The sequence below is a fragment of the Oryx dammah genome, unplaced genomic scaffold, assembly GCF_014754425.2.
Source record: "Oryx dammah isolate SB20612 unplaced genomic scaffold, SCBI_Odam_1.1 HiC_scaffold_20, whole genome shotgun sequence".
NCBI classification, from domain to species: domain Eukaryota; kingdom Metazoa; phylum Chordata; class Mammalia; order Artiodactyla; family Bovidae; genus Oryx; species Oryx dammah.
Window position 1 is genome coordinate 6,292,916 of NW_024070204.1, and position 27,698 is coordinate 6,320,613.

General features: G+C 45.9%; 2 protein-coding genes across 2 annotated transcripts in view; both read left to right on the forward strand.

Moving 5' to 3' along the window:
- LOC120879456 lies at positions 1-25,381 on the forward strand. Its single transcript, XM_040262472.1, has 3 exons — positions 1-37; positions 6,992-7,621; positions 25,020-25,381. Exons 1-3 carry the CDS (start codon positions 1-3, stop codon positions 25,379-25,381), a joined length of 1,029 nt encoding a protein of 342 aa, XP_040118406.1.
- ADCY2 (adenylate cyclase 2) overlaps positions 1-27,698 on the forward strand; it is a 474,101-nt gene that overhangs the window by 288,831 nt on the left and 157,572 nt on the right. The window lies entirely within an intron of this gene.

A 27,698-nucleotide genomic window follows, 5' to 3' on the forward strand; every position in this document is an offset into this window, starting at 1 on the left:
ATGGCCAGCCTTATTTGGGATGAGAAGGAACACAGAAGTAAGTATAGAGTCCAGAGATGGCTTGGGTCTTGGGGATTGGCTAACTGGATACACTGCATTTCTGGGCAAGCAGAGCCTTTACAGGGGCACAAAAGTCATCTAAGTTTGAATTTGCTGACATGGCACACCAGGCAGGAATGCTCCATCTTTGGCCAAGATATTTATTTCAAAACTAGCATCTGTAGTCTGTCCACCACCTCCTCCATCTTCAGAGCTGCAGGGTACCACGTGCCATCTTCCTGGCTCTCCCTCTGTGTCCGTCTGCACCTTTTCTCTGTCTGTGACCTCTGTCTCCCTCTTATGAGAGTCCCTATGATTTTATTGGGCCCAAGTGGATAATGGAGGATTATCTTCTCATCCCATATCCTTATCTTAAGCACATCTGCAAAGTCTCTTTTGCCTGATAAGGTGACCTCTCCACGGTGTTTGGGACGTGAGTATGGACATCTTAGGTCATCATTCAGTGGAATATACATAACCTCATCACTTTTGTGAATATCCATCACTCTAGTGGTAATATAAAAGTTGCTGGTCTGCCATTTACAATAGCTAGGACCTGGAAGCGACCTAGGTATCCATTGACAGATGAATGGATAAGGAAATTGCAGTACATATACACAATGGAATATTATTCAGCTATAAAATAAAACACATTTGAGTCAGTTCTAATGAGGCGGATGAACCTAGAACCTATTATACAGAGTGAAGAAAGTTGGAAAAAAAAGACAAATATCATATATTAACACATTTATATGGAATCTAGAAAGATGTTACTGGTGAGAACAAACTTAGGTCACCGTGGGAGAGGGAGAAGGTGGGATGACTTGAGAGAATAGTGTTGAATCATATACATCACCATATGTAAACTAGATAGCCAGTGGGAATTGGATATATGATGCAGGGACCCCAAAGCCGGTGCTCTGTGATAACCTAGAGGGGTGGAATGGGGAGGGAGGTGGGAGGAAGGTTTAAGAGGGAGGGGACATATGTATACCTTTGGCTGATTTCATGTTGCTATACGGCAGAAGCCATCACAATATTGTAAAGTAATTATCTTCCAATTAGAAATAAAATTTAAAATTTTCAAGTTGCAGGTCTCTCTAACCCATGTGTATACCACAAAGAAAAAAGCAAAGACAGCAGATTTTAGGAAGACAACGATGGGGTCAAAAGGGTAATAGAACTCTTAGCTTGGCATGTAATCATTTCCCAATCAAGCAACTGTTCGGGATGTAGCATCAATTAGTATTCTGGAAAGCAAGAGGCAAACATGTTTCTCCCGTTCCAAGGGCAGAGCAGAAACACAGCTGAGACGCCTTCATCCAGCCGTGGCAAGTGCAGAGACAGCTGCCGCCCTCCCCTGGGCTGAGCTGCCGCCAGAAGAAGAAGCCTGGTCTCCTCTCTCCACCCTCGCAGTCCACAGACTCTTGGTGTCCAGTGACCGGCTGGTAGCCCTGCCCCACAGCTCTAGCACTTTCTATGCTATTTTTAATTTCTAGTGAGGGGGCCATGGTGTTTTTACCAGCATGCCACAGGATTTGGAACACAATTTTTCATCAGATCTAGAAGAGCTTTGTGCAGAGCTTTGTGCAGTAGCTCCCCTAAAGCTACTGGGGTCAGAACTTCTTCCCCAGCCCCCATTTACCTGGATGGCATTGCTCACTGATGTCCTGCTGCTGCTGCTGCTGCTGCTGCTAGGTCACTTCAGTCGTGTCTGACTCTGTGCGACCCTAGAGACAGCAGCCCACTAGGCTCCTGTGTCCCTGGGATTCTCCAGACAAGAATACTGGAGTGGGTTGCCATTTCCTTCTCCAATGCACACATGCATGCTAAGTTGCTTCAGTCATGTCCAACTCTGTGCGACCCCATGGACTGCAGCCCACCAGGCTCCTCTGTCCATGGGATTCTCTAGGCGAGAACACTGGAGTGGGCTGCCATTTCCTTCTCCAATGCACACATGCATGCTAAGTTGCTTCAGTCATGTCTAACTCTGTGCAACCCCATGGACAGCAGCCCACCAGGCTCCTCTGTCCATGGGATTCTCTAGGCGAGAACACTGGAGTGGGCTGCCATTTCCTTCTCCAACTGATGCCCTAATAGATGCTATTTCCTGGGCCTCCTTTCTGAGTCAAGAACCTCCAGGCAGAGAAGATTTCTAAAGGTTTCTTAAGAAGACAACAAGAGCTCAGAAAGTTCTGAGTACTCTTGCCATACTCAGAAGCGTGTGCAGAAAGTTAGGAAGAGAAAGGAAATTGAAAGGGCGATGAGAGCTTGCCCAAACCTGCAGCTGGTTGGAGAGGGGTGTGAGGTCTTCATCTCTACATGGACCTTGCGTCTTTAGGTCAGCAGTGAAATTCAGGGTAGCACGTCCCCATATTCAGTGTGACTTAGCAAAAGATAAGCAAGCATTCTTTAATGTATTAGCGTATTAAACTGGGTTAAATGGATGTTAGAGGCCTGAGTAATCCAGAAGAGTTAGAGTCTATGTGTATGTCAATAGGTTAATCTCTTGTTTTTTATATCACTGGAAGAATTCATACTACTGCTAATAGACCTATATTAAATAGCTCCAGTGGCAGAGTTATATAACTTCTACATGAATACATTTGTTGTTGTTGTTTAATTAATTAATTGATTTTAACTGGAGGAAAATTACTTTACAATATTGTGGTGGTTCTTGCCATACATCAACATGAGTCTGGAGCCTGTTACACAGAGTGGTGGTGGCGTTTAGTTACTTAGTTGTGTCCGACTCTTTGCGACCCCGTGGACTGTAGCCCGCCAGGCTCCTCTGTCCATGGGATTCTCCAGCAAGAATACTGGAGTGGGTTGCCATTTCCTCCTCCAAGGCATTGTCCTGACCCGGGGTTTGAATCCGCATCTCCTGTGTGTCCTGCATCGGCAGGCGGGTTCTTTACCACTGAGCTACCAAAGAAACCCTAGATGGATACATATTTAGCCACAAAAAAAAAAAGACAAGAAATCCCATGCCAGCACCAACTCTTAGCCTGGGCATTTCACATGGTGGGAATGTAACCAGGCCTGTGAAAATCACTTTGTCTGCAGGCCCCCAGCACTGTTGCCCTTACTCTGCTGAGAGAGTTTGCTCCTGCGTGAGACATGCTCTCCTTGTATCCGATATTTTTTATTTATAACACCTCTTTTTTGGAGCCTCCAGCCTGGTGCTCAGAACTGTGGCTTTTAACTGGGACACTCTGAAGACATCATGACTTCTGCATTATGGGCCAGTGGATTCCAGGTTGGGGCACAAATTAAGAGTGTTTTCTTTGGGATCCTTAAGAAAGGCCTTGGGTAGGACTCATTGACATCTGGCCACTTTACCTAGCCTGACCCTTCAACACGGGTTCTTCTGGAAGGCTGTTGGGAGCCCTCCACTACTAGAGGTTGGCAGAGGGAACACGTTCAGGGCAGACCCAAATGCTCTGGGTGGGCATTCTTGCCCAAGGGGCTCTGGAGAAGAGGTGTGTGTTCTGTCCATCCAGGAAGTCTTTACTGAGCTGGGACTGTCAGGGGCCAGGGAGAGATCTGAAGGAACTCAGCCGCTTTTGCTGGAAGGTGGTTTCCCAAGGGGGACTCTTTGGAGAGACCCCTGTGGGGATCTCTGATGCCTAAAACAGGCGATCCTTTTCATTGAGCACAAGCTGGAAGTGTCCAGGATTAGTGCTCCAAAGCCTTGTCAAGTAGAAATGGTTTCTCAAGGTAACACTGGCAGTTTCTGTTTATGGAAACCATCAAAATTGAGGTTATATGAATGCTTCAAAAGGATCTCTCCATAAAGCGTCTAATAAAAAACATTTAATGGCACAAGATGGGACAAAATCTCCTGAGGGACAGAGCTACAAATTGTGCAATCTGGAAAGCATGTGAGTTTTTTTTTCTTCCCCTCCCATCACTGAATTGAAAACTCGTTTTAAAGATTGGACTTCAGTGGTGAAGACCTACCTCTTTTCTCCGATACGACTTCCAGTATCAAAGAAAGATGATAAGAAAGCCTCTTTGAGGCAGCTGAAATGAGGTGCTGGTACTCAGGCTACCGCTAGGCCATCTGTCCTGCTCTCTTGTTTTGCTGCCCTGAGATGTCCTGACTGTGTGATCACAGATGTCCGCTACCTGTCCCAGGGGTTCCAGCAGATGCTTACCACATGAGTTTCCAACATGGTGGCTGAACCTTTCTCCCCAGCCAGGGCTGGCACGTCGCTTTGGTGGCCCAGCACCCCAGTTTATCAGCACCACCCCCAAGCAGGCGTTCCGCTCTTAGGTGTGGATTCATGTGTGTGAGCATCATTAGAGGCGGACGGACCGTTTTGGGTATTTACACTGCGAAATCCCCCGGCTCCCTAAATAAGACGCTCATGCTTGCACATCAGCTGATGCTGTGTCCGTGTCAGAGGTTCAGTTCCACTTGTAATTTCGCCCCAGGAGCAGGAATCAGAATGAGTGGACGTAGAAGGGTTGTTGTCACGACTGGGTCACACTCCATCACCCCATAGAAGCCCCTCACAGGTCGCACCCTGGACTCTGCGGCCCTGAGCCTGCCCAGCCTCTGCCTGGACCACGTCACCCCTCGCCTCTCCTGTTCCCTTTCCCTGTGTCATCGCCACCCGTGTCTGTTGCCCTCTGTTGGGTTCCGACATGCCATTCTGCAGCGCATTTCTCCTTAAGATGTCTGTACTGGGTCTATTTGTGTTTGGTTTTTGGTATCATTCTTAGAGAAAAATTTTGTACGACTTTTTTCCAAGTTCCAGGAAGGAGAGGAACCACCTCCCCGTGTGCCCATGTTCCCACCTACACGTTAAAGATGCCTTTCTCTCGGCTGCCTGGGAGGTAGGAAACTAGCATTTAACTCGGTGCCCACATAAAGCCAGAAACAGTTCATGTTTTTATTAGGAACTTCAATGAAAACAGGCAGGGTGGGTGGAACTTTCTTATACTGTCGATGACAAAGCTAAGATTCCAATACGAAGTTCAAGATCACACAGCAGTGGTTAATATCGAGATGGGGAGTTTTTGCCCTGGTGGCCTGGGTCTAAATGCCTCACCCTTGGCCCTGCACCACAGAGCTTAAGAACTGGGGCTCGCCTGTCCCCTCCTGGCTCCCTGTTCATTCCTCTCCCACTGTGGGTCTTGCCCTGCTGATTCCTTTCCCTAGACCCATCTTCTATCTTGTCTCCTCTGTACCTCGTAACTCTAGTAACACAGCCAGCAAAGTCCATTGCTAGGATATGTTTCATGCCCGAGGTCCACTACGCAGGCTAAGAAGTGATGAGGGCGGAGTTTGTGTCATGGGTCCAGTCCCGGCATTTGGTGGGATTGTTGTTGCTGTTCAGTGACTCAGTCACATCCAACTCTCTGCGACCCCATGGACGGCAGCACGCCAGGCATCCCTGTTCATCACCAACTCCCACAGCTTGCTCAAACTCATGTCCATTGAGTCAGTGATGCCATACAACCATCTCATCCTCTGTCGTCTCCTTCTCCTCCTGCCCTAAATCTTGCCCAGCATCAGGGTCTTATCCAATGAGTCAGTTCTTTGCATCAGGTGGCCAAAGGATTGGAGTTTCATCTTCAACATCAGTCCTTCCAATGAAAATTCAGGACTGATTTCCTTTAGGATTGACCGGTTTGACCTTGCAGTCCAAGGGACTCTCAAGAGTCTTCTCCAACACCACAGTTCAAAAGCATCAATTCTTCGGTGCTCAGCTTTCTTTATGGTCGAACTGTCACATCCATACATGATTGTTGGAAAAACCATAGCTTTGACTATACAGACTTTTGTTAGCAAAGTAATGTCTCTGCTTTTTAATATGCTGTTTAGGTTAGTCATAGCTTTTCTTCTAAAGAGCAAGCATCTTTTAATTTCACGGCTGCAGTCACCATCTGCAGTGATTTTGAAACCCAAGAAGATAAATTCTCTCACTGTTTCCATTGTTTCCCCATCTATTTTCCATGAAGTGATGGGACCATATGCCATAATCTTAGTCTTTTGAATGTTGAGTTTTAAGTCAGCAATTTCACTCTCCTCTTTCACTTTCATCAAGAGGCTCTTTATTTTCTCTTTGCTTTCTGCCATAAGGGTGGTATCATCTGCATATCTGAGGTTATTGATATTTCTCCCAGCAGTCTTGATTCCAGCTTGTGTTCATCCAGTCTGGCATTTCACATGATGTACTGACTCATATGAAAAGACCGTGATGCTGGGAAAGATTAAAGGCAGGAGGAGAAGGGGACAACAGAGAATGAGATGTTTGGATGGCATCACTGACTCAATGGAGATGAGTTTGAGTAGACTCTAGGAGTTGGTAATGGACAAGAGGCCTGGCGTGCTGTGGTCCATGGGGTCACAAAGAGTTGGACATGGCTGAGCCACTGAACTGAACTCTGCATATAAATTAAATAAGCAGGGTGACAATATACAGCCTTGACATATTTCTTTCCCAATTTGAAACAAGTCCATTGTTCCATGTCTGATTTTAACTGTTGCTTCTTGACCTCAGGGGGCAGGTAAGTTCTCTGTTCATTTCCAAGGCAAACCATTCAGTATCATAATAATTCAAGTCTATGCCACAACCACTGATGCTGAACAAAGCTGAAATTGAATGGCTTTATGATGACCTACAAGACCTTATAGAACTAACACCAAAAACGGATGTCCTTTTCATCATAGAGGACGGAATGCAAAAGGAGAAGTCAAGAGATACCTGGAGTAATAGGCAAGTTTGGCCTTGGAGTACATAATGAAGCAGGGCAAAGGCTAACTGAGTTTTCCCAAGAGAGTGCACTGGTCAGAGCACCCTCTTCCAACAACACAAGAGACGACTCTACACATGGACATCACCAGATGGTAAATACGAAAATCAGATTGATTATATTCTTTGCAGCCAAAGATGGAGAAGCTCTATACAGTCAGCAAAAACAAGACCAGGAGCTGACTGTGGCTCAGATCATGAACTCCTTATTGCAAAATTCAGACTTAAATTCAAGAAAGTAGTAAGGTCCACGTCCATTGCCCAGCTCAAGGTGGTTCAGACCAAGTATGTGGAAGCCAAGGACTGTCTGAACGTGCTGAAGAAAAACGAGGGGAAAGAATTACTTGTCCCACTGACGAGTTCTATGTATGTCCCCGGGAAGCTACGTGATGTGGAACACGTGCTTAGCGATGTGGGAACTGGCTACTATGTAGAGAAGACAGCTGAGGATACCAAGGACTTCTTCAAGAGGAAGGTAGACTTCCTTACCAAGCAAATGGAAAAAATCCAGCCAGCTCTGCAGGAGAAGCACGCTGTGAAACAGGCTGTCATGGAGATGATGAGCCAGAAGATTCAGCAGCTCACACCCTGGGAGCAGCTACCACCAAGGCCTGAGAGCTTGTTTCAGAAATGGGGCAGAGGGTGCCTGCTTCTGGGGCCTGGGACTTTGTGGACGTGGTTCCCTGGAATGGGGAAAGAAGAGGATCTGTGTTTAATGCTAATAAATGAGCCAGCTGGGCAAAAAAAAAAAAAAAAAAAAAGTAGGAAAACCACTGGACCATTCAGGTATGACCTAAATCAAATCCCTTATGATTATACAGTGGACGTGACAAATAGATTCAAGGGATTAGATCTGATAGAGTATCTGAAGAACTATGGATGGAGGTTCATGACATTGTACAGGAGGCAGTAATCAAGATCATCCCCAAGAAAAAGAAATGCGAAAAGGTAAAATGGCTGTCTCCGGAGGCCTTACAAATAGCTGAGAAAAGAAGAGAAGCTAAAGGCAAAGGAGAAAAGAAAAGTTATACTCATCTGAATGCAGAGTTCTAAAGAATAGCAGGGAAAGACAAGAAAGACTTTCTCAGTGATCAACGCAAAGATATAGAGGAAAACAATAGAATGGGGAAGACTAGAGATCTCTTCAAGAAAATTAGAGATACCAAGGGAACATTTTAGCCAAAGATGGGCACAATAAAGGATAGAAATGGTATGGACTTAATAGAAGCAGAAGATATCAAGAAGAGGTGATAAGAATACACAGAAGAACTGTACAAAAAAGATCTTAATGATGCAGATAGTAACGATGATGTGATCGCTCACCTAGAGCCAGACATCCTGGATGCGAAGTCAAGTGGGCCTTAGGAAGCATCACTACGAACTAAGTAGAGGTAGTGGAATGCCAATTGAGCCGTTTCAAATCCTAAAAGATGATGTTGTGAAAGTGCTGCACTCAGTATGCCAGCAAATTTGGAAAACTCAGCAGTGGCCACAGGACTGGAAAAGGTCAGTTTTCATTCCAATCCCAAAGAAAGGCAATGCCAAAGAATGCTCAAACTACCGCACAATTGCACTCATCTCACATGCTAGCAGCGTAATGCTCAAAATTCTCCAAGCCAGGCTTCAACATTACTTGAACTGAGAACTTCCAGATGTTCAAGCTGGTTTTAGAAAAGGCAGAGGAACCAGAGATCAAACTGCTAACATCTGTTGGGTCCATTATGCTATATCACATATAACTTCTCTAAGATTTGATCGGTGGGTAGTTCTTTATTTCTTCCTGATGAAATCAGTCCCTGTGCAATTTTATTTAACTTTCATGTCTGACTGATAGATAGAAGACCAGTGAGAGAGGAATTTTGCAACTAGAAATGAAGTGATCATGAACACTTTGATTCTTCAGTTATCAAGAGTATACCCATTCTTATTTTAAACCCAGTTTTATATCACCTTGATTTCTAAATTAAACTAGAATGCATTTTGATTCATCTAGTTTTTGCAAGAATGATACTAATTAAAATTTTTCTATCTGTTAAGATATAGGTGAAAATGGGGGGAAAAAGTGATGGTATTTTTTTCATTGGTGATGGTTATTTTGTATGTTTCACTGTTGTGTACTTATTATGGAAATTTCCCAAAGGTTGAATGCTCAGAGCAAAATTCACTAAAAGTGAGCCTGTTCTGTGGTTTTTCTACTTAGTGATCCACTCACAGGCGCTGATACTCCAGTAGGCATGGGGTATTCAAAAGGAAAATGGAGGAGGATTTATGTTTAGTATTAATTACACAACCAAGAAATAGTTCTCTCGATCAACGAGCTGCCTGAGAAACTTCGTATTGTTCACTGTGCGTGTGTTGGAGACATCCCTGACAGCATATGAATCAAACTAATTGTAACTCTCACTTGGTTATGAAAAAAAAATGACATTTGCGTTCTTCTAAATTAAGTCTTTCTCGCGCAAATTACTGGTTGCCACTGTAAATCAAGCAACATGTGTTCTGAATTCTGACTGCTGGAGAATTAGCTATTGAGTGGGGAAATGAGATACTTTTGTTTGCAGCTAAACTCAAGTTGACTTTTTTTTTTGGCTTTATCTAAAAATAAGATTTATAGAAGTATTGCCTCACCAGCTTCTGTAGGGAGAAGGTTGGGTGTTGTTTGGTCCAGGGTCTGTTTCAGGGTGAAGAAGTGAAGGCCCAGGGCGATGAGTGAGTGGCCTGGAGTCTCACACAAAGGAGTGGTCAGCCCGGACATGACTCCCCTCCTCTAGTCTCATGCAGTAGGAGTCCTACAGCCCCTCCATCGTCCTAATGATGTGATGGGAAGGCTGTCTCTAGCACAGCCAGCTGTTTAAATCCAGGTCCCTGAGTCGGTCAGCAGCATCAGCACAGGAGGACGTGGGGGAGCTGAGAGCTGTTTCCACCCCTGAGCTCAGCCAAGCACCTTGGAACCGCTGCGCTGCCTGTCTCAGCTGAGAGCTCAGTAAGGACTTGGAGTTTCCAAGAAGATCTATTTTTTGGCTTTCATCAGAAAGTGGAGCAACTTATAAAGAGAGATTATAGACATAACAATAATAGTGTCCTTTGGTGAAAGGTATACCCTCTCCACAACTTCAGTTGTCAGTGATAATTCTGATGTGTCTGACTTTAAGTGTGATTTTTCGGGATAACTTTCTCTACATCAGGAGTCATTAAACCACAGCGTGAGGGTCAGATCCGGCCGCTGCAGGCTTCTTTAATGGCCTCCTGAGCTAACTGTTTTACATTGTTATCTGATTTTTTTAAACTTTTTAACTTTGTATTTGGGTGTAGCTGATTAGGGCTTCCCAGGTGGCATAGTTGGTAAAGAATCCACCTGCCAGTGCAGGAGATGCAAGAGACTCGGGTTCGCTCCCTGGGTCGGGAAGATCCCCTGGAGTAGGAAGTGGCATCCTGCTCCAGAATTCTTGCTGCTGCTGCTGCTGCTGCTAAGTCACTTCAGTCGTGTGCAACTCTGTGTGACCCCATAGACGGCAGCCCACCAGGCTCCCCCATCCCTGGGATTCTCCAGGCAAGAACACTGGAGTGGGTTGCCATTTCCTTCTCCAATGTATGAAAGTGAAAAGTAAAAGGGAAGTTGCTCCGTCGTGTCCGACTCTTCGAGACCCCATGGGCTGCAGCCTACCAGGCTCCTTCATTCATGGGATTTTCCAGGCAAGAGTACTGGAGTTGGGTGCCATCGCCTTCTCCGATTCTTGCTGCTACTGCTACTAAGTCACTTCAGTTGTGTCCGACTCTGTGTGACACCATAGACAGCAGCCCATCAGGCTCCCCCGTCCCTGGGATTCTCCAGGCAAGAACACTGGAGTGGGTTGCCATTTCCTTCTCCAATGCATGAAAGTGAAAAATGAAAGGGAAGTCGCTCAGTCGTGTCCGACTCTTCGAGACCCCATGGGCTGCAGCCTACCAGGCTCCTCTGTCCATGGTATTTTCCAGGCAAGAGTACTGGAGTTGGGTGCCATCGCCTTCTCTGAGAATTCTTGCTATATGTTTTCAAATTCTTGAATTCTGTGACTTATCCTAGTATCCTATTAGCAAGTTTATATTTTGGGCTTCCCTCATAGCTCAGTCGGTAAAGAATCTGCCTGCAATGCAGGAGACCTGGGTTCGATTCCTGGGTTGGGAAGATCCCCTGGAGAAGGATATGGCAACCCACTCCAGTATTCTTGCCTGGAGAATCCCATGACAGAGAAGCCTAGCAGGTTACAGTCCATGGGGTCATGAGAGTCGGACACGAGTTAGTGACTAACCCACCACCATAGCTGATTAACAATGTTGTGATAGTTTCAGGTGAACAGGGAAGATGCCCAGCCATGCATATCCGTGTATCCATTCTCCCTGAGACTCCCCTCCCATCCAGGCTGCCACTTTCATTGAGCAGAGCTCCCTGTGCTGCACAGTAGGTGCTTGTTGGTTATCCACTTTAAATACAGCAGTGTGTACCTGTCCATCCCAAACTCCCTAACTATCCCTTCCCCTCATGCTTTCCGCTCCCCCCACCCCCCACTGCCAGCAACTGTAAGTTCATTCTCTAAGTCTGTGACTCCCTTACTGTTTTGTAAGTAAGTTCATTTGTCTCATTTCGTTTTAGATAAAAAGGGGTGTCATACGATATTTCTCCTCTATCTGGCTTACTTCACCCAGTGTGACACTCTCTAGAAAAACCAGAACAGTAATATTCCACGACACATGAAAATGACATGCAATTAAGGTTTCTGTCTCTATAAGTACAGTATTGGCTCCCAGGTACTTTTTTTCTCCTTGTCCGTGGCTGCTCCCCTGCTACAGTGGCAGCTGAGCAGTTGTGATAGGAGTGATTTGGCGCAAAGCCTGAGCCATTCATTTCCTGGCAGAAGGTTCGCGTCTCCCTGCTCTAGGCTGAATGGGCGGAGGCTCTGTGTCAGGCGCTCTTTCCTCCCAGGGTTAGAGTTTTGCCTCTTCACCGTGAGGCTGTAAGACCCTGAGAATCCACCTCTCCAGAAAGGAGATGGTTCCTTGCCAAATGACCAGCCTTGGCAGGTGCCCAGCGGGCTCTCCTGCTGTTTAGGAGTGTGTGTGCTGCTGGCTGACAGGGACCCAGAGGAGGCAGCGGGGTTGGCACCTGGACAGTCAGAAGGGAGATCTGAGAACACCTGAGGAGACTAGAGGATATTTGAACAAGTAGCCAGTGAGGCACTGGAGATGAAGAGAAGGGAAGTCTGTCTGCTCAAGGATGCCAGCAGCCATGTGGGGGCACCGTGTCCTGCCTGCCTCCTTCTCTGGGCTGCTGGTGAAGGAGTCTGTCAGGAACTGAATTGTTCATTGGTTCAGTCGTGTCTGACTCTTTGCCACCCCAAGGACCACAGCATGCCAGACTTCCCTGTCCTTTACCATCTTTCAGAGTTTGCTCAAATGATGTCCATTGAGTTGGTGATGCCCTCCAACCATCTAATCATGTGCCACCCTTGTCTCTTCCTGCCCTCAATCTTTCCCAGCTTCAGAGTCTTTTCCAATGAGTTGACTCTTTGCATCAGGTAGCCAAAGTACTGAAGCTTCAGCTTTAGCATCAGTTCTTCCAGTGAACATCCAGGTTTGATTTCCTTTAGCACTGACTGGTTTGATCTCCTTGCAGTCCAAGGGACTCTCAAGAGTCTTCAGCACCACAATTCAAAAGCATCAGTTCTTCAGTGCTCCGCCTTCAGTATAGTCCAACTCTCACATCCATACATGACTGCTGGAAAAACCATCACTTTGACCTCACAGACCTTCATTGGCAAAGTGACATCTTTGCTTTTAACTCACTGTCTTAAGTTTGCCACAGCTTTCCTTCCAGGAGCAAGCATCTCTTAATTTCGTGGCTGCAGTCACCATCAGTGATTCTGGAGCCCCAGAGAGGAGATGGCCCCTTGCCAAATGACCAGGCACAGCAGCTGCCCAGTGGCCACTCCTGCTGCTTAGGAGTGTGGGCGCTACTGGGTGACAAGGATCCAGAGGAGGCAACAGGGTGGGCGCTAGGAAAAGTTAGAGGAGAGATCAGAGAACATTTAAGGAGGCTGGAGAATATTTAGGCAAGGAGTCAGCGAGGCACCGGAGAAGAAGAGGCAAGAGAGAAAAAGACAGAGCAGAATCCTAGCAGAGCCACACGCGGGCACTGCGTCCTGCCTGCCTCCTTCCTGGGGCTTCTGATGAAGGACCGGGTTAGCGAATGAATTGAACTACCCCAGAATCATATGCTGTAGCCCTAACCCCCAGCACCTCAGAATGTGAGTGCATTTACAGACAGGATCTTTAAAGAGCAAATTACATTAAAATGAGGCCATTAAGTGAAAGTGAAGTCACTCAGTCGTGTCCGACTCTTTGCAACCCCATGGACTGTAGCCTACCAGGCTTCTTTCTCTGCCTGTGGGATTTTCCAGGCAAGAGTACCGAAGTGGGTAGCCCTTTCCTTCTCCAGGGGATCTTCCCGATCCAGGGATCAAACCTGGTCTCCCACATTGCAAGCAGACACTTTACCCTCTGAGCCACCAGGGAAGGCCCTAATATTGTTGGTAATTTAGTTGCTAAGTCGTGTCCAACTCTTGTGACCCCATGGACTGTAGCCTGCCAGGCTCCTCTGTCCATAAGATTCTCCATGCAAGAACACTGGAGTGGGTTGCCATTTCCTTCTCCAGGGGATCTTCCTGACCCAGGAATTGAACCCAGGTCTCCTACATTGCAGGCAGATTCTTTACCAACTGAGCTACAAGGGAAGCCCATTAGAGTGACCCTAATCTAACCTGACTGGTGTCTCTATAAGAAGAGAAGATAAGGACACAGACACACAGAGGGAAGGCCTTGTGAAGACAGAAGTTGCGCACAGCCATCTGCAGCTGAGGAGGAAGGTCTCAGGAGAAACCAGCACTGCCAACACTTTAATCTTGGACTTCACCCTCTGGAACTCTGAGGAAGTACGTTTCTGCTGTTTAAACCCCATCTGTGGTGCTTTCTTACAACAGCCCAAGAACACTGGACCACCTCACGCGGCCACCTTGGCAGGGACGAGGGACTTGGAGGCATGCACACCCCTTGTCTTGCTCAGCACAACACAGCCCACATACGCTTGTAGCAAACCTATGGCTTTTCTAGCAGTCAGGTACAGATGTGAGAGTTGGACCATAAGGAAGGCTGAGCACCGAAGACTTGATGCTTTTGAACTGTGCTGTTGGAGAAGACTCTTGAGAGTCCCTTGGACTGCAAGGAGATCCAACTAGTCCATCCTAAAGGAAATCAATCCTGAATATTCATTGGAAGGACTGATGTTGAAGCTGAAGCTCCAGTCCTTTGGCCACCTGATGGAAAGAGCCAACTCACTGGAAAAGATACTGGGAGAGATTGAAGTCAGGAGGAGAAGGGGATCAAAGAGGATAAGATGGTTGGATGGCATCACTAACTCAATGGACGTGAGTTTGAGCAAACTGAGGGAGAAGGACAGAGGAGCCTGGCATGGTGCAGTCCATGGGGCCACAAAGAGTCAGACATGAATACGTTTGTAATACTAACACCGTGATTCTCCAAGATTCATAAGTTCCAACACTCAGAGAACAAGAATTATGATTTTATTGACCCACTTATTTCATCACATTCTTCAGCAAAGCACAGGCAGTTTTAAGCACAGGCAGTGAACCTGATAGGGAATGAAATGGGATGCCCAGAGCAGATATTCTCAGTCTCAGCTCTGTTGCCACCTGGAGCTGATCCTTCTCTGTTGTGGGGCTGCCCTGTGCCCTGTAGGATGTTGATCAACATCCCTGCCCTCTACCCACCATGTGTCAGTAGCATCCTCCAGGTGTGACAGCCAACAACATCTGCAGGCACTGTTTAATGCTGGGTGGTACAGAATTGTCCCCCTGGCAACCACTGGCATAGACACATAGAGACCCTGACACTCTTCCCTTCTTATCCAACGTATCAGCTGCAGTAGGGAAAATAAATTTTTCCTAATTTATTGGGATTGAGCAGGAGCACCTTTAAAGCAGCTCATGGGCCGTATTGCTTCTACCATGCGGTGGTCTCCGCCGTCCCTCAGTCAGAAATGGAGAGTGTGTTCTAGTTTGCCTTTCTCCAGGTTTATAGGAATTAGTAAGGATTCTCCAGTGAAAAGTGAAAACCTTAGTTGATCAGCAGTGTCCGACTCTCTGCCACCCCCTGGAGTTCTCCAGGCAAGGATACTGAAGTGGGTTGCCGTTTCCATATCCAGGGGATCTTCCCAACCCAGGGGTCGAACTCTAGTCTCCTGCATTCCAGGCAGATGCTTCAGCATCAGAGCCACCAGGGAAGCCCAGAATTCTCTGGGCTTTTGTCCATTCAGGGAGCTGCTTGAGACAGTGAGCAGAGGTTAGAGCCAGGCACAGCCCACGTCCTGTTCAGCTTGAGAATTGTCTCTTCCTCTTCTTGGCCATTTGTTCCGGGAGTTTATGTCACTGTGCCATGCCCTATTTTGTCTTGTTGCTGCAATTGGTGAATTTTCCTTGTTGCTCTTGTAAATATTGGTCTGTTAAGTATTGTGAGAGGTAAATTCTGCCCTATATTTTCACTCTGACACCTAAATTTGACCACTGATTTTATTTACAGTCATGACTTATAGTCATTCACAGACACAAAATTACTAATCACTTCGTGAGTGTAAAAAAACATGTAGAATTGCAAATTGTATATAAATAAAACACATTATCTCTGCATACTTCTCCCTCCCCCCACAAAGTAATTTCAGCTATAACTGGGGAGCCAATGTAAGTGAAAGAGACTACTTAAATGACAAGTGGGCATTACTGACAATGAAGCAAGTGCTAATTTGGAGAACAGAACCATGTATGCAGGTTTGAACTAGTCTAAGGAGATTTCTGATCACCAAGAGTAATGTGCAGGTCGTCCTTCCTGCGAGACATGTTCTAAGCACTTTCTGAACAGTAATCCTCTTAACCTCACAACAGCCTCATCGCAAAGGGCTCTTCTCACCCCTTTAAGATGAGGGGCAAGAGAAAATCTTAAAGGGGAAAGAAGAACAAAACAAAACACAAACTGCAATAGGAGCTTATATTCAGGGAGAAATTATCTGACCGAACTCTGGAGTGTTCTGAATGAAATGGTGGAAAATTACGTGGGTGAGACTGGACTGGATGATGAATGTTGTGGGAATGTCTAGACCAAGAGTTTGGTGGTGTTGTTTTTTAACTGTCCTGGAAGGGATTGTTGAGTTCCCTATATCTAAGATGTCATTGACATTTTTGTTGATAAGGTGTTGATGTCTTAAATTACAGTGTATAGTTGTCCTGATAGAAGCATCCAGCTGTGGTCGAAACTTCATAAATGCAAGTATCTATTATTGTGATTTTTAAAAAATAATTATTTTGAAAGTTAATAGAAGATAATTCTATTTAACTTTTAAATGTATGGTACTTTAAAACAAGATTTTTTTTTAATTCTGTAGTTTGGCAGTACTGTGTAGTGGATAACTGAGGCTCAGACATCTCATTTTTTGTGAATTTCATGATTTTGAATTCAAGTTGAATAAGGAGGTTGAGGTCCAGCAGTTGACTTGAAAGTTTTGGATGCTTCTCTTCTATTAAACTGCATATTTCATATGCAGAGAGCATCTTGCTTTGGGTAGTGTTAGTATGGTGTGCTTTTATCAGCTACCAGAAAAGTGGATTAATATGAATAAAATTACTCAAAGAACGTAACATTCCCAGATATTTCAATGGATCGTTTAAGAGTGAATCATGAAACATATCTGAATGCCATTTCATTAATTTTCCCCTTCCTTTTCAATGTTTAAGCAAGCCCTTCAATCCTGTCTAATCTTTTTCTTACATTTATTTTCTGGACAAAACCTCAACATGAGTTTGTTAAAATCGCATTTTTATGGAGCTAATCCAAATGGTTTATGTCTAAAACAATCTTAAAATGAGCTGAAAGTGGTTCCTTGCATTTGTAGACAGCTGCTTAATTTCCGTTGCCTATCTTGTTTGCTTTAGGGCATTTCTGAGAATTATTTACCAAATGTTAATTTAAGATAGAAGCCAAAATGTGCTCATCAGAGAGAGAATGTGGTTGCCTTCTCTTTGGTTCTTCACCAGGAGCTAGCCCTCCAGCATCCCATCCTCTGTAGTCTAAGTCCAGCCTGGGGCACATGTTTGGAGGAGGATGAGAAGAGAGATAAGCTGTGTGCAGAGCTGGACACAAGGTAGATTCTCAGAAAGTCAAGGTGAAGACTTAAACGGGGCTCCCGGGGTCCCCCATGGACCTGGGCCTAGGCCTCCAGGGCCTGTTCACTTCAGTTCAGTTGCTCAGTCACTTTGTGACCCCATGGACTGCAGCACACCAGCCCTCCCTGTCTAACACCAGCTCCCGGAGTTTACCCAAACTCATGTCCATCGCATCAGTAATACCATCCAAACATCTCATCCTCTGTCATCCCCTTCTCCTCCTGCCTTCAATCTTGCCCAGCATCAGGGTCTTTTCCAAGGAGTCAGTTCTCAGCATCAGGTGACCAAAGGACTGGAGCTTCAGCTTTAGCATCAGTCCTTCCAGTGGATAGTCAGGACTGATTTCCTTTAGGATGGACTGGTTGGATCTCCTTGCAGGGCCTGTAGAAATTACTTAACCCTTGGATTCACCATGCATTTGAACGATGAGCGTTGGAAGCATCTATCATGCCGGCAGATGAAAACACTACCACGTTCCCCCATCCCTTGACTCTGGGTGGGTGCGTTTCTCACTTTGACTAATAGAATAGGAGATACTGATGCTGTTGTCTGTGCCAAGGCTTCTGAGGCTCCGAGATTCCCTCTTACTTTCTAGAATCACCATCAGGAAGCCAGTCCAGCCTCATGGAGGATGAGTGACCATAGGGAGTGAAACCCAGGCCCAGTTGCCAGCCAACCACAAGCACCAAACAAGCCAAAATCCTGCCGTGGGCCTTCCAGCCAGGCCAATCTCCAGTTGAATGCAGTCATGTGACTGGTCCACAGGAAAACCAGCCTAGAAACCACTCAGCTGATCCACAGAGTCAGGAGGAGGAAAACGAAAAAATATCATTGCTCGAAACCCCTGGTCTTGGGGCAATTTGTTTTGCAGCAGTGAATAACTGAAATACCTTCCTAGTTCAAACCAGGCAACCTGAGCCCAGGAAATGTTGAGAGTAACATACTCTTTTCCTTGGCAATCACTGCATAGGATCCAGTATGGCCTCAGACACCAGCCTTTCACATATGAATTTAGTGCTCCTAAAAATCTGTTTACTATTTGACACATATATTTTTTTTTTGGCATGATGAAGTTGAGAATTCCCAACTTACATATGCTGATGTAAATTTAATTCATTTAAATTAATCAATCGATATAGCACAGGTATACCTATGGCTGATTCATGTTGATGTTTGTCAGAAACCAACACGATACTGCAAAGCAATTATCCTTCAATTAAAAATGAATAAATTTAATTTAAAAACTGTAAAATATATATTTTTTAAATTTTTTTATTGGAGGATAACTGTTTTATAATGTTGTGTTAGTTTCTGCTATACAATGAAGTGAATCAACTCTACAGATACATACATCCCCTCCCTCTTGGGTCCTTTCCTCCCCCCATCCCACCCACCTAGGTCATCACAGAGCCCCAAGCCAAGCTCCCTGTGTTGTCCAGCAGCTTCCCACTCCTGAAAATTTTACACCTGAGAGTGTATGTGTATCAGTTGTAATCTCCTGATCCATCCCACCCTCCCTGTCTTGCCCTGAGAAGTTAAGCATCTTCTCACGAGCCACACTTTCATTCCCACGCTGATCTCAGTTTTTGTTTCCTGGCAGAACACTTGGCCCCTTTGCACTCTGGCAGGGCTTCGGTTTATAAGTTATTCATTCCCTCTCCAGCTCCTCTCCACCGTGCGCTGGGCTGTGTGCCTTTCATCACACTGAGTATTGAGACCAGACACAGCGGGAGCCTTCCTGACATCATTTTCCTGAGCACTTGAATTCGTCCCTGCAGAATAGCTGGAAGAAGAGTGCCCACTTCATGAGATCTAGAAAGATCAGAGGTTAGAGCCCCTGTACAGGCTTCCCAGGTGGCTCAGGAAAGAATCTTTTCTGAAAGAGCAAAGAATCTTTACTGAAAGGGCAAAGAATCTGCCTGTCTGCAAAGAATGCAGGAGATGCAGGTTCGATCCTTGGATCTGGAAGATCCCCTGGAGAAGGAAATGGCAACCCACCCCAGTATTCTCGCCCGGAAAATCCCATGGACAGAGGAGCCTGGCGGGCTACAGACCATAGCGTCCCAAAGAGTCGGACACAACTGAAACGACTTAGTATGCACACAAGAAAAGTGCGTGAAAGAATGTAGATGCATGCATGCCAACTCATGTGTATGGGGACAAAATTAAAAGGCATCCATCTATTCACCTACAGATATAAGGGTGTGGACATACATGCACATATATTACACATGGGCATATTCATTATATACATTCTTCCATCATTTCTTCTAATGGAGAAAAATCACAAGTTTTGCAAAGTTGCCCCCAAAATTCAAAATGTGTTTCTTTTCTGCTGCCACACTCAAGGATGTTTTCCCCTTTCATCCTGGCTCCTTACAGGGTGGGAGAAACCTCAAATTGGTAGAGACAGCAGAGGCATACTCAGACACCTCGCAGGCCACTAGGAAGACACGGGCAGCCACTGTCCACCTTTCTTACCCACCATCCACTTACTGAGTGGCAAGAGTTGCAGCCAGGATAGTCTGACCTCCATCCTTGAAAAGGCAGACTATTTAACTAGCTGCCTGGCAGAAATCTTTATTCAGAGTTTAATGAAGCACTAGTCACACATTCTTGCATTCTTTCCTGTGTCCATCTGAAAAATTTATTGAGTGTCTACTGTGTTCCTGGCTCAGAGTTCCATGCTGGGAACATAATATTAAAGAAGGCACAATTCAGGCCTAGCATCATGTACAGTTTTGAGCAGGAATGTAAACAGATGCTTAGAGTCTGAGCGTAAACCCTGGATGTGAAAATGACACTACGTCTAAGCAGACAGGTCTCAGAGAGGTGATGAAAGAGGCAGTGCATGTGGCATTAGAAGCCTGACTGAAGAGTGGACAGGGCTAAGTTTAGTGAATGATGGTGGTGTAGGTGGGATCAGGGTGATGGAGCCCGGGGTCCGGACGCCAGGGGAGCAGGCTCTCCAGGGATGAGGTGAGCTCAGCGCCAGACTAGGGCTGCACATGACTCAGAAGGGCTGGACCACAGGCTCAAGACTGGGGAGGAGGAACTGAAGGCAGTCGAGTTCATGGCAGGGTAGCATATGCTATGGTTTTTCCAGTAGTCATGTACAGATGTGAGAGTTGGACCATAAAGAAGGCTGAATGCTGGGGAATTGATGCTTTTGAACTGTGTTGTTGGAGAAGACTCTTGAGAGTCCCTTGGGCTGCAGTCAATCCTAAAGGAAATCAACCCTGAATATTCCCTGGAAGGACTGATGCCGAAGCTGAAGCTCCAATATTTTGGTCACTTGATTCAAAAAAGAGCTGAATCATTGGGAAAGACCCTGATGCTGAGAAAGACTGAGGGCAGGAGGAGAAAGGGGCAACAGAGGATGAGGTGGTTGGATGGCATCACAAACTCAATGGACATGAATTTGAGCAAACTCCAGGAGACCGTGAAGGACAGAGAAGCCTGGCGTTTTGCAGTTCATAGAGTCACAAAGAGTTGGACACAACTTAGCAACTGAACAACAGTGTATCTTGTGACATACTGGAGGGTTTAGGATTTGTCCATGGAGGCATTCAGAGCTGGGATTGACCTGATTTGGTTGCTTCACATTTGAGAAAGACCTCTTTAGCAGAAGAGAAAGGATGGGGAGATGATAGGAGGTAGGAAGCCCAGTTAGGAGATGATTCATTCATCAGATGGATGCTGAGGGTGACCGAGAACTGGGGAGTAACTGTAGGTCAAGGGGAAGGAACAGGAATCCTTCACACTGTCCTTCACAGTGTGAAGGACAGGAATCTCTTCTTCTTTGGATGTGGGGTCGTAAGAGGGAAGAGTTATCAAGGATGGGTGTGGTTTCTGCTTGATTATCTGCACATATGATCAATATTTAACCTAACTAAGGATCCAGGAGTGAAAAAATTGGCTTAAAACTCAACATTCAGAAAACCAAGATCATGGCATCTGATCCCATCACTTCATGGCAAATAGATGGGGAAACAGTGAAAACAGTGACAGACTTTATTTTAGGGGGCTCCAAAATCACTGCAGATGATGACTGTAGCCATAAAATTAAAAGATTCTTGCTCCTTGGAAGAAAAGCTATGACCAACCTTGACAACTTATTAAAAAGTAGAGATATTACTTTGCCAACAAAGGTCCATCTAGTCAAAGCTGTGGTTTTTCCAGTAGTCATGTATGGATGTAAGAGTTGGACTATAAAGAAACCTGAGTGCAGAAGAATTGATGCTTTTGAACTGTGGTGTTGGAGAAGACTCTTGAGAGTCCCTTGAACTGCAAGGAGATCCAACCAGTTCATTCTAAAGGAAATCAGTCCTGAATATTCATTGGAAGGACTGAAATTCCAATACTTTGGCCACCTGATGGGAAGAACTGACTCACTGGAAAAGACCCTGATGCTTGTAAAGATTGAAGGCAGGAGGAGAAGGGGACAACAGAGGATGAGATGGTTGAATGGCATCACCGACTCAATGGACATGAGTTTGAGTAAAGTCCAGGAATTGGTGATGGACAGGGAGGCCTGGCATGCTGCAGTCCATGGGGTCGCAAAGAGTCGGACATGACTGAGTGACTGAACTGAACTGAAGGTTCCGAGGTGAGGAACAGCTGATTTTTCTTGCACTATCCTTTCTTTTCTTCTTCTATACCAGGAGGATTTTTTTACCTGGGCACATGCCATCCTGAACAAAGTCATGTGCAAGCATCCCTTAGAGGGGAGCTGCACACATGCTCAGTCTCTCAGTCATGTCTGACTCTTTGCGACACCATGGACTGTAGCCTGACGGCTCCGAGGTCCAAGGAATTTCTCAGGCAAGAATACTGGAGTGGGTTGCCATTTCCTCCTCCAGGGGATCTTTCCGACCCAGGGATTGAACCCACGCCTCCTGCATCTCCTACGTTGACAGGTGGGTTCTTTACCACCATGCCATCTGGGAAGCCCAAGCTTTCTGATGACCTCTGTTCATTGGCGTTTGAGCAGAAGTCATGATCAGCTTCCAAGGGATGCTCTGGAGAGGTGTCCTCCTCCATTCCAGAAAGATGAGGGCAAGAAAGGGATTGAAGTGATGGACTGTGGAGTCCAGTTGTGGTTGTTCAGTCATGTCTGACTCTTCAAGACCCCATGGACTGAAGAATGCCAGGCTTCCCTGTCCTCCACCATCTCCAGGAGTTTTCTCAAACTCCACTGAGTTTGTCCATTGAGTCGGTGATGCCATACAACCGTCTCTTCCTCTGTGGACTCTTTCTCCTCCTTCCATCAATCTTTCCTAGCATCAGGGTCTTTTCCAATGAATCAGTTCTTCCCATCAGGTGGCCAAAGTATTGGAGCTTCAGCTTCACCATCAGTCCTTCCAGGGAATATTCAGGACTGATTTCCTTTAGAATGGACTGGTTGGATCTCCTTGCAGTCCAAGGGACTCTCAAGAGTCTTCTCCAGCCCCACAGTTTGAAGGCATCGGTGCATCAGTGCTCAGCTTTCTTTATGAGTCCAGGGAGGAACAGATGAAGAAAGCAGACAGGAGGAGCCGCAGGGGAGGAGTCAGGCTAGAGGTCCCGAGGAGGAGTCTCACATTAGAGCAATGATTCTCAGCCAGGGAAGATTTTTTACTGTAACCACTATCCCACCAGCGAGCATTTGGCAGTGCCTGAAGATGATTCTGGTTGTTTCCAGATGGAAATGGAATTGTTCTGGGTATCCAGTGGGTAAGAGCTACTAAAGTCCAGTCTAGCTTTAGGTCTGTTGGACAGAAAGTGCTAACCATCCTTCAATGCACAGGACAGCTTCCCAAAACAAAGAACTCTCCAGCCCCACATACCCACAGCGCTGAAGGTGAGAAGTCAGATTTAGAGGACTGGGCAACACGGTGAATATGTGCAATGATCGCGTGCCCTGCATGACAGTGTTCAGGGTTTCAGCCTACACATGCACAAACACACCTGTGTGCCCTGGAAGCCAGTCCGAGCTCATCTGCCTGGTGAGGCTCAGCACGTGGGCTGCCAGTCTGCCTCCTCTGGGCGTAAAATTTTGATGAATTCTTAAGACATTATAGTCGAGGAAGGAAATGAGTTAGCAAGCACACCAAGTCCAGGTTGCCTTCGCCATTACCTGTGTGATTTCAGCTTGAGTTATCATCATGTGTAACTCGCGATAAACTCTCTTACGAGCTATTTTTCGTAAATTCTAGAAGTGTCAAGCCACGATTTATTTTTCTTTGTCTGGTAGCCATGTGCTGGGAAGGGGAAAATTTCCCCTCTACCCTTCTTGCGTTCTTCGGGCTGACCCAAGACAGATGAACAGGAGGAAAAATACAAATTTAGAGAACTCATAGAAATAGGACCTAAGAAGTTGCAAGGCGGGCAGCTTTTGTGTTTAGACAAAGAAACAATACGTTTATGAGGAACTGAAGAGACAAATTCAGGCTTGGGTGCTTAATTATGAAGACTCTAAACAGAGTTTGAATTGGCTGTTTAGTGCCTCAGTCCTTTCCGACTCTTTACAACCCCATGGACTGTAGCTCATCAGGCTCCTCTGTCCATGGAATCTTCCAGGTGGAAGTACTGAAGTGGGTAGCTGTTCCATTCTCTAGGGGATCTTTCTGACCAAGGGATTGAACCTAGGTCTCCTGCACTTCAGGCAGCTTCTTTACCGCTGAGCCACATTTGGGGTAGTGAATTTAAAAAGTAACAAGGTTTGTTTACAGGGATCTTTCTGTCCTGAACTGCCTGTCTCTGCCATTAAGGATTCTCCACTTTCTTGCTCAGGGAATGTACTTTCAACATGGGAAATGTATTCACTTTTTTCAGGGAGACAAGGGCATATTTCTGCACTGGCTGCTTCTCAAGTAACTTTAATTCAAAATAACCAGGATGTCACTGCAGTGCATCCTGGGGAGTCTGCTCTGAGCCCCAACAGTTACATCTGAGATCCTGAACCAGCATCCCTGTTTTTAGCTAATATTTGATGCCATTCTCTCCAAAGACACACCTGTTAGTGAAACTTAGGTTAGAGAAAATCTCCAGTCTGAGTACAAAGAATGCATTTTCTAAAGACAACGATAAATCTTAGGTAGTGCAGTGAGAGAGAGCCTGCCTGCCAATGCAAGAAACACAAGAGATGAAGATTCGGTCACTGGGTTGGGACGATCCCCTACAGTAGGAAATGGCCACCCACTCCAGTATTCTTGCCTGGAGAATCCCATGGACAGAGGAACCTGGCGGGCTGCAGTCCATGGCGTCACATGACGCACAAACAACAAAATTAGCTCCCAGATCGGGTGTGTAGCAAATGAACAGTCCAGCAAACTTCAGCAGAGACCGCTTGCATCCCTGAGTTTTTGCCATAGTCTCTTCATCTGAGTCACTTTTGGTAAAACTCCAGCAGTGTGGACGCCTCCAGCTTTTTGCCGCGATGATTTTGCTGTAGCGTTTGCTGCTTGCATCTTTCGTTTGTATCTGAGGAAGCTGAGGACATCACTTTATGAGCAGAATGAGAATTAGTTCAGCTCTGTTCTTTCTCTTTCCTCATTTATTATCCTTCCCCTGAAAAGTTGATGTCCTGCAGAAATGATGGGGCCATCTCCTGGTACCAACTGCATTGGTGCCCAAGGGGACCGTTAGTGTTTGAGGGCAGGTACACTATTTAAATGGTGTTATCTGCAGGGTTTTGACTCTGGAGGCTTTTCTCTGGAGACTTGATTTTTCAGGATAAATAAGCATAAATTTGAATATCTACCTCCACGCCAGGGAGTCTTTAGATCACCTCTCCAAGCCAGCCACTTGACTTTTCATTCAGAGCAGAATAAAACCAAATGCTCGTTTAAGGATACAGTCCTATGTTCACGATGGAAATGTCAAGCAGTGTCTTCTAGAAATCTCCTCTGTTCCTTCCCTGCTCAAGGAATGCCTTCTAGTGTTCACTGGGGTTTGCTCTGTGCCCCAGGTGGTCCGGGCTGCACTCGAGTAATTGTCTGCATGAAGGGTGAGAAGCGGCTGAGGGCTGTCCACACCATTGGGCACTGTGAGGCTCGCCCCAAGACCAAGTTTGCTTTGAGGTTCAGGTCTCCACATTCCACACAATTAGGAGAAAGGATTAGTCTCCCCATCAAAAAAATTGTGGAGGAATCAGTCATGCTCGGAGACACCACCATGTGTCATAGAACCCCTCTCCACCACTGGCTGGTGCTGGGATTTCTTGCTGTGCTTAGTGACGTGTTGTCTCTTATTCTGGATGGTCAAGGAGAGCGCTACCCACTGGCTGCCTCCATGGGTTCAGATACCGGCTCCACCACCAGCTTGATGTGAGATATGTAGCAAGTCCCCAAACCAGTTTATCTTCAGATTCCTCTTGGTAAAACTGAGGAAATTAATAATACTTACATCCTTGGTGTGGGGAAGACTTAAGCAAGATAATGGTTATAAATTGCTTAGAAGTGGAATTGATATGTGAAAATTAGGCAATTACTATAGGGGAAAGAACCTTGAATTAAGAGTGCAGAAACTGCATGGAGACAACCTAGATGTCCATCAACAGATGAATGGATGAGTAAGATGGGCTGTGTGTGTGTGTGTGTGTGTGTGTGTGTGTGCACAGTGGAATACTACTCAGCTATAAAAAGGAATAACATGATGCCATTTGCAGCAACGTGGATGGACTTAGAGATTACTACATTAAGTGAAGTGAGTCACAGACAAATATCATATGATGTCACTTGTATGTGGAATCTAAAATATAACACAAATGAATCTATCTACAAAATAGAAACAGACTCACAGACATGGAGAACAGTCTTGTAGTTGCCAAGGGAGGTGGAAGAGGGATGGGTTGGGAGTTTGGGATTAGCAGATGCAAACTATGATATTTAGAATAAAGCAACAAAGTCCTACTGTATAGCATAAGGAGCTATATTTGATATCTTATGATAAACCATAATGGGAAAAATATATTAAAAAGTATATACCTATCAGTTCAGTTCAGTTCAGTCGCTCAGTCGTGTCCAACTCTTTGCGACCCCATGAATCAGCACACCAGGCCTCCCTGTCCATCACCAACTCCCGGAGTTCACTCAGACTCACGTCCATCGAGTCCGTGATGCCATCCAGCCATCTCATCCTCGGTCGTCCCCTTCTCCTCCTGCCCCCAATCGCTCCCAGCATCAGTCTTTTCTAGTGAGTCAACTCTTCGCATGAGGTGGCCAAAGTACTGGAGTTTCAGCTTTAGCATCATTCCTTCCAAAGAAATCCCAGGGCTGATCTCCTTCAGAATGGACTGGTGGGATCTCTTTGCAGTCCAAGGGACTCTCAAGAGTCTTCTCCAACACTACATTTCAAAAGCATCAATTCTTTGGCGTTCAGCCTTCTTCACAGTCCAACTCTCAGTCGTGTCCAAATCTTTGCGACCCCATGGATTAAAGCATGCCAGGTGTGTGTATAACTAAATCATTTTGCTGTACAGAAGAAACTAATGCAACATTGGAAATCAACTATGCTTCAATAAAATAAACAAAAGAGCACAGCAGCTGCATTCAGGTAGAGTAGTTCTGTCATTTCCTGGAAGAATAGGAAGTTCATTTCCATGTGAAAGAGAGGTCTGTTCTTCGGTCAGCAATTCTTGAGTGTCCCAAACATGAACTTTCAGAGCTTTTTCTGAGGCCAGACTTACAGCAACGTTGAAGGGACTGGTCTCCCCTGCAGAGCTTCACAGCCTCCAGTCTCCCCCTCACCTCTCCCCACCTCTCTTACACGCACATGTCTCATGCACTCGAACATCCATCCTTAGACCAAGCCATCTCCTCCAGACTAGCATCTCGAGCTGCTGAGGGATTAAACTGATTGAACCCACCGTCTCACCACCATCAAGGAGGAGCCAGACCTGCACCCCAGCAGACACACTCCCATGCTCTCTCAGTTCAGCGCCGCCAGCATTCTCAAGTGTGGGAGCGCTTGTCAGCCTGATAAAAGTCCATTGCTTTGCATCCAGTGAGAACAAGTACTTTGGAGAACAGCAACAGTTAGCCTGTAACATGACACCTGCAGCCAATAGAACGGGTGAATTCTCACAACTTCAGCCTTTCCTTAGGGGGAAAATATCTTTTAGAGAAGTGTTCCCTGGTTTTTATAACTGAAGAGAAGCATCTGATCCCAGATGGGGAAGTTCCTGCCCCGGGTAATTCCTACCCCACTTAATGCAACTCCAAGTTACCTCTGTGCAAAGAAGTAAAGAAATTTCAGTGAAATTGCCCCAAGTCAGAATAGCTGTGAAAATCGTGTGCACGCAAGGACCGAGCACATGGGTTGGTGTGCACACCCTTCAGTGTTGCATCTGTCCAAAGAGCTCGGGGGAGCGGTGGCACAAATCACCCCCAGATTGAAGGAGCAGGCAATGATAATGCCAAAGAGACCTTGTATTTCTCCAGTACAGGTGAGCTTCCATTTTGCATCTTACATGCAACTCAGGCTCAGAGCAGCCTCTCCCTGGGGCACTGCTAGTCCCAAGAGCAGATGGAAATGAAATGGTAAGCCCCACACTGGCTCTTAAAGCTTCTGCTCAGAAGAAGCACACATCACGCCCTTCACAGGTGATTGGTCAGACCAAGCCACATGGCCAAGCTTACGGTCAGAG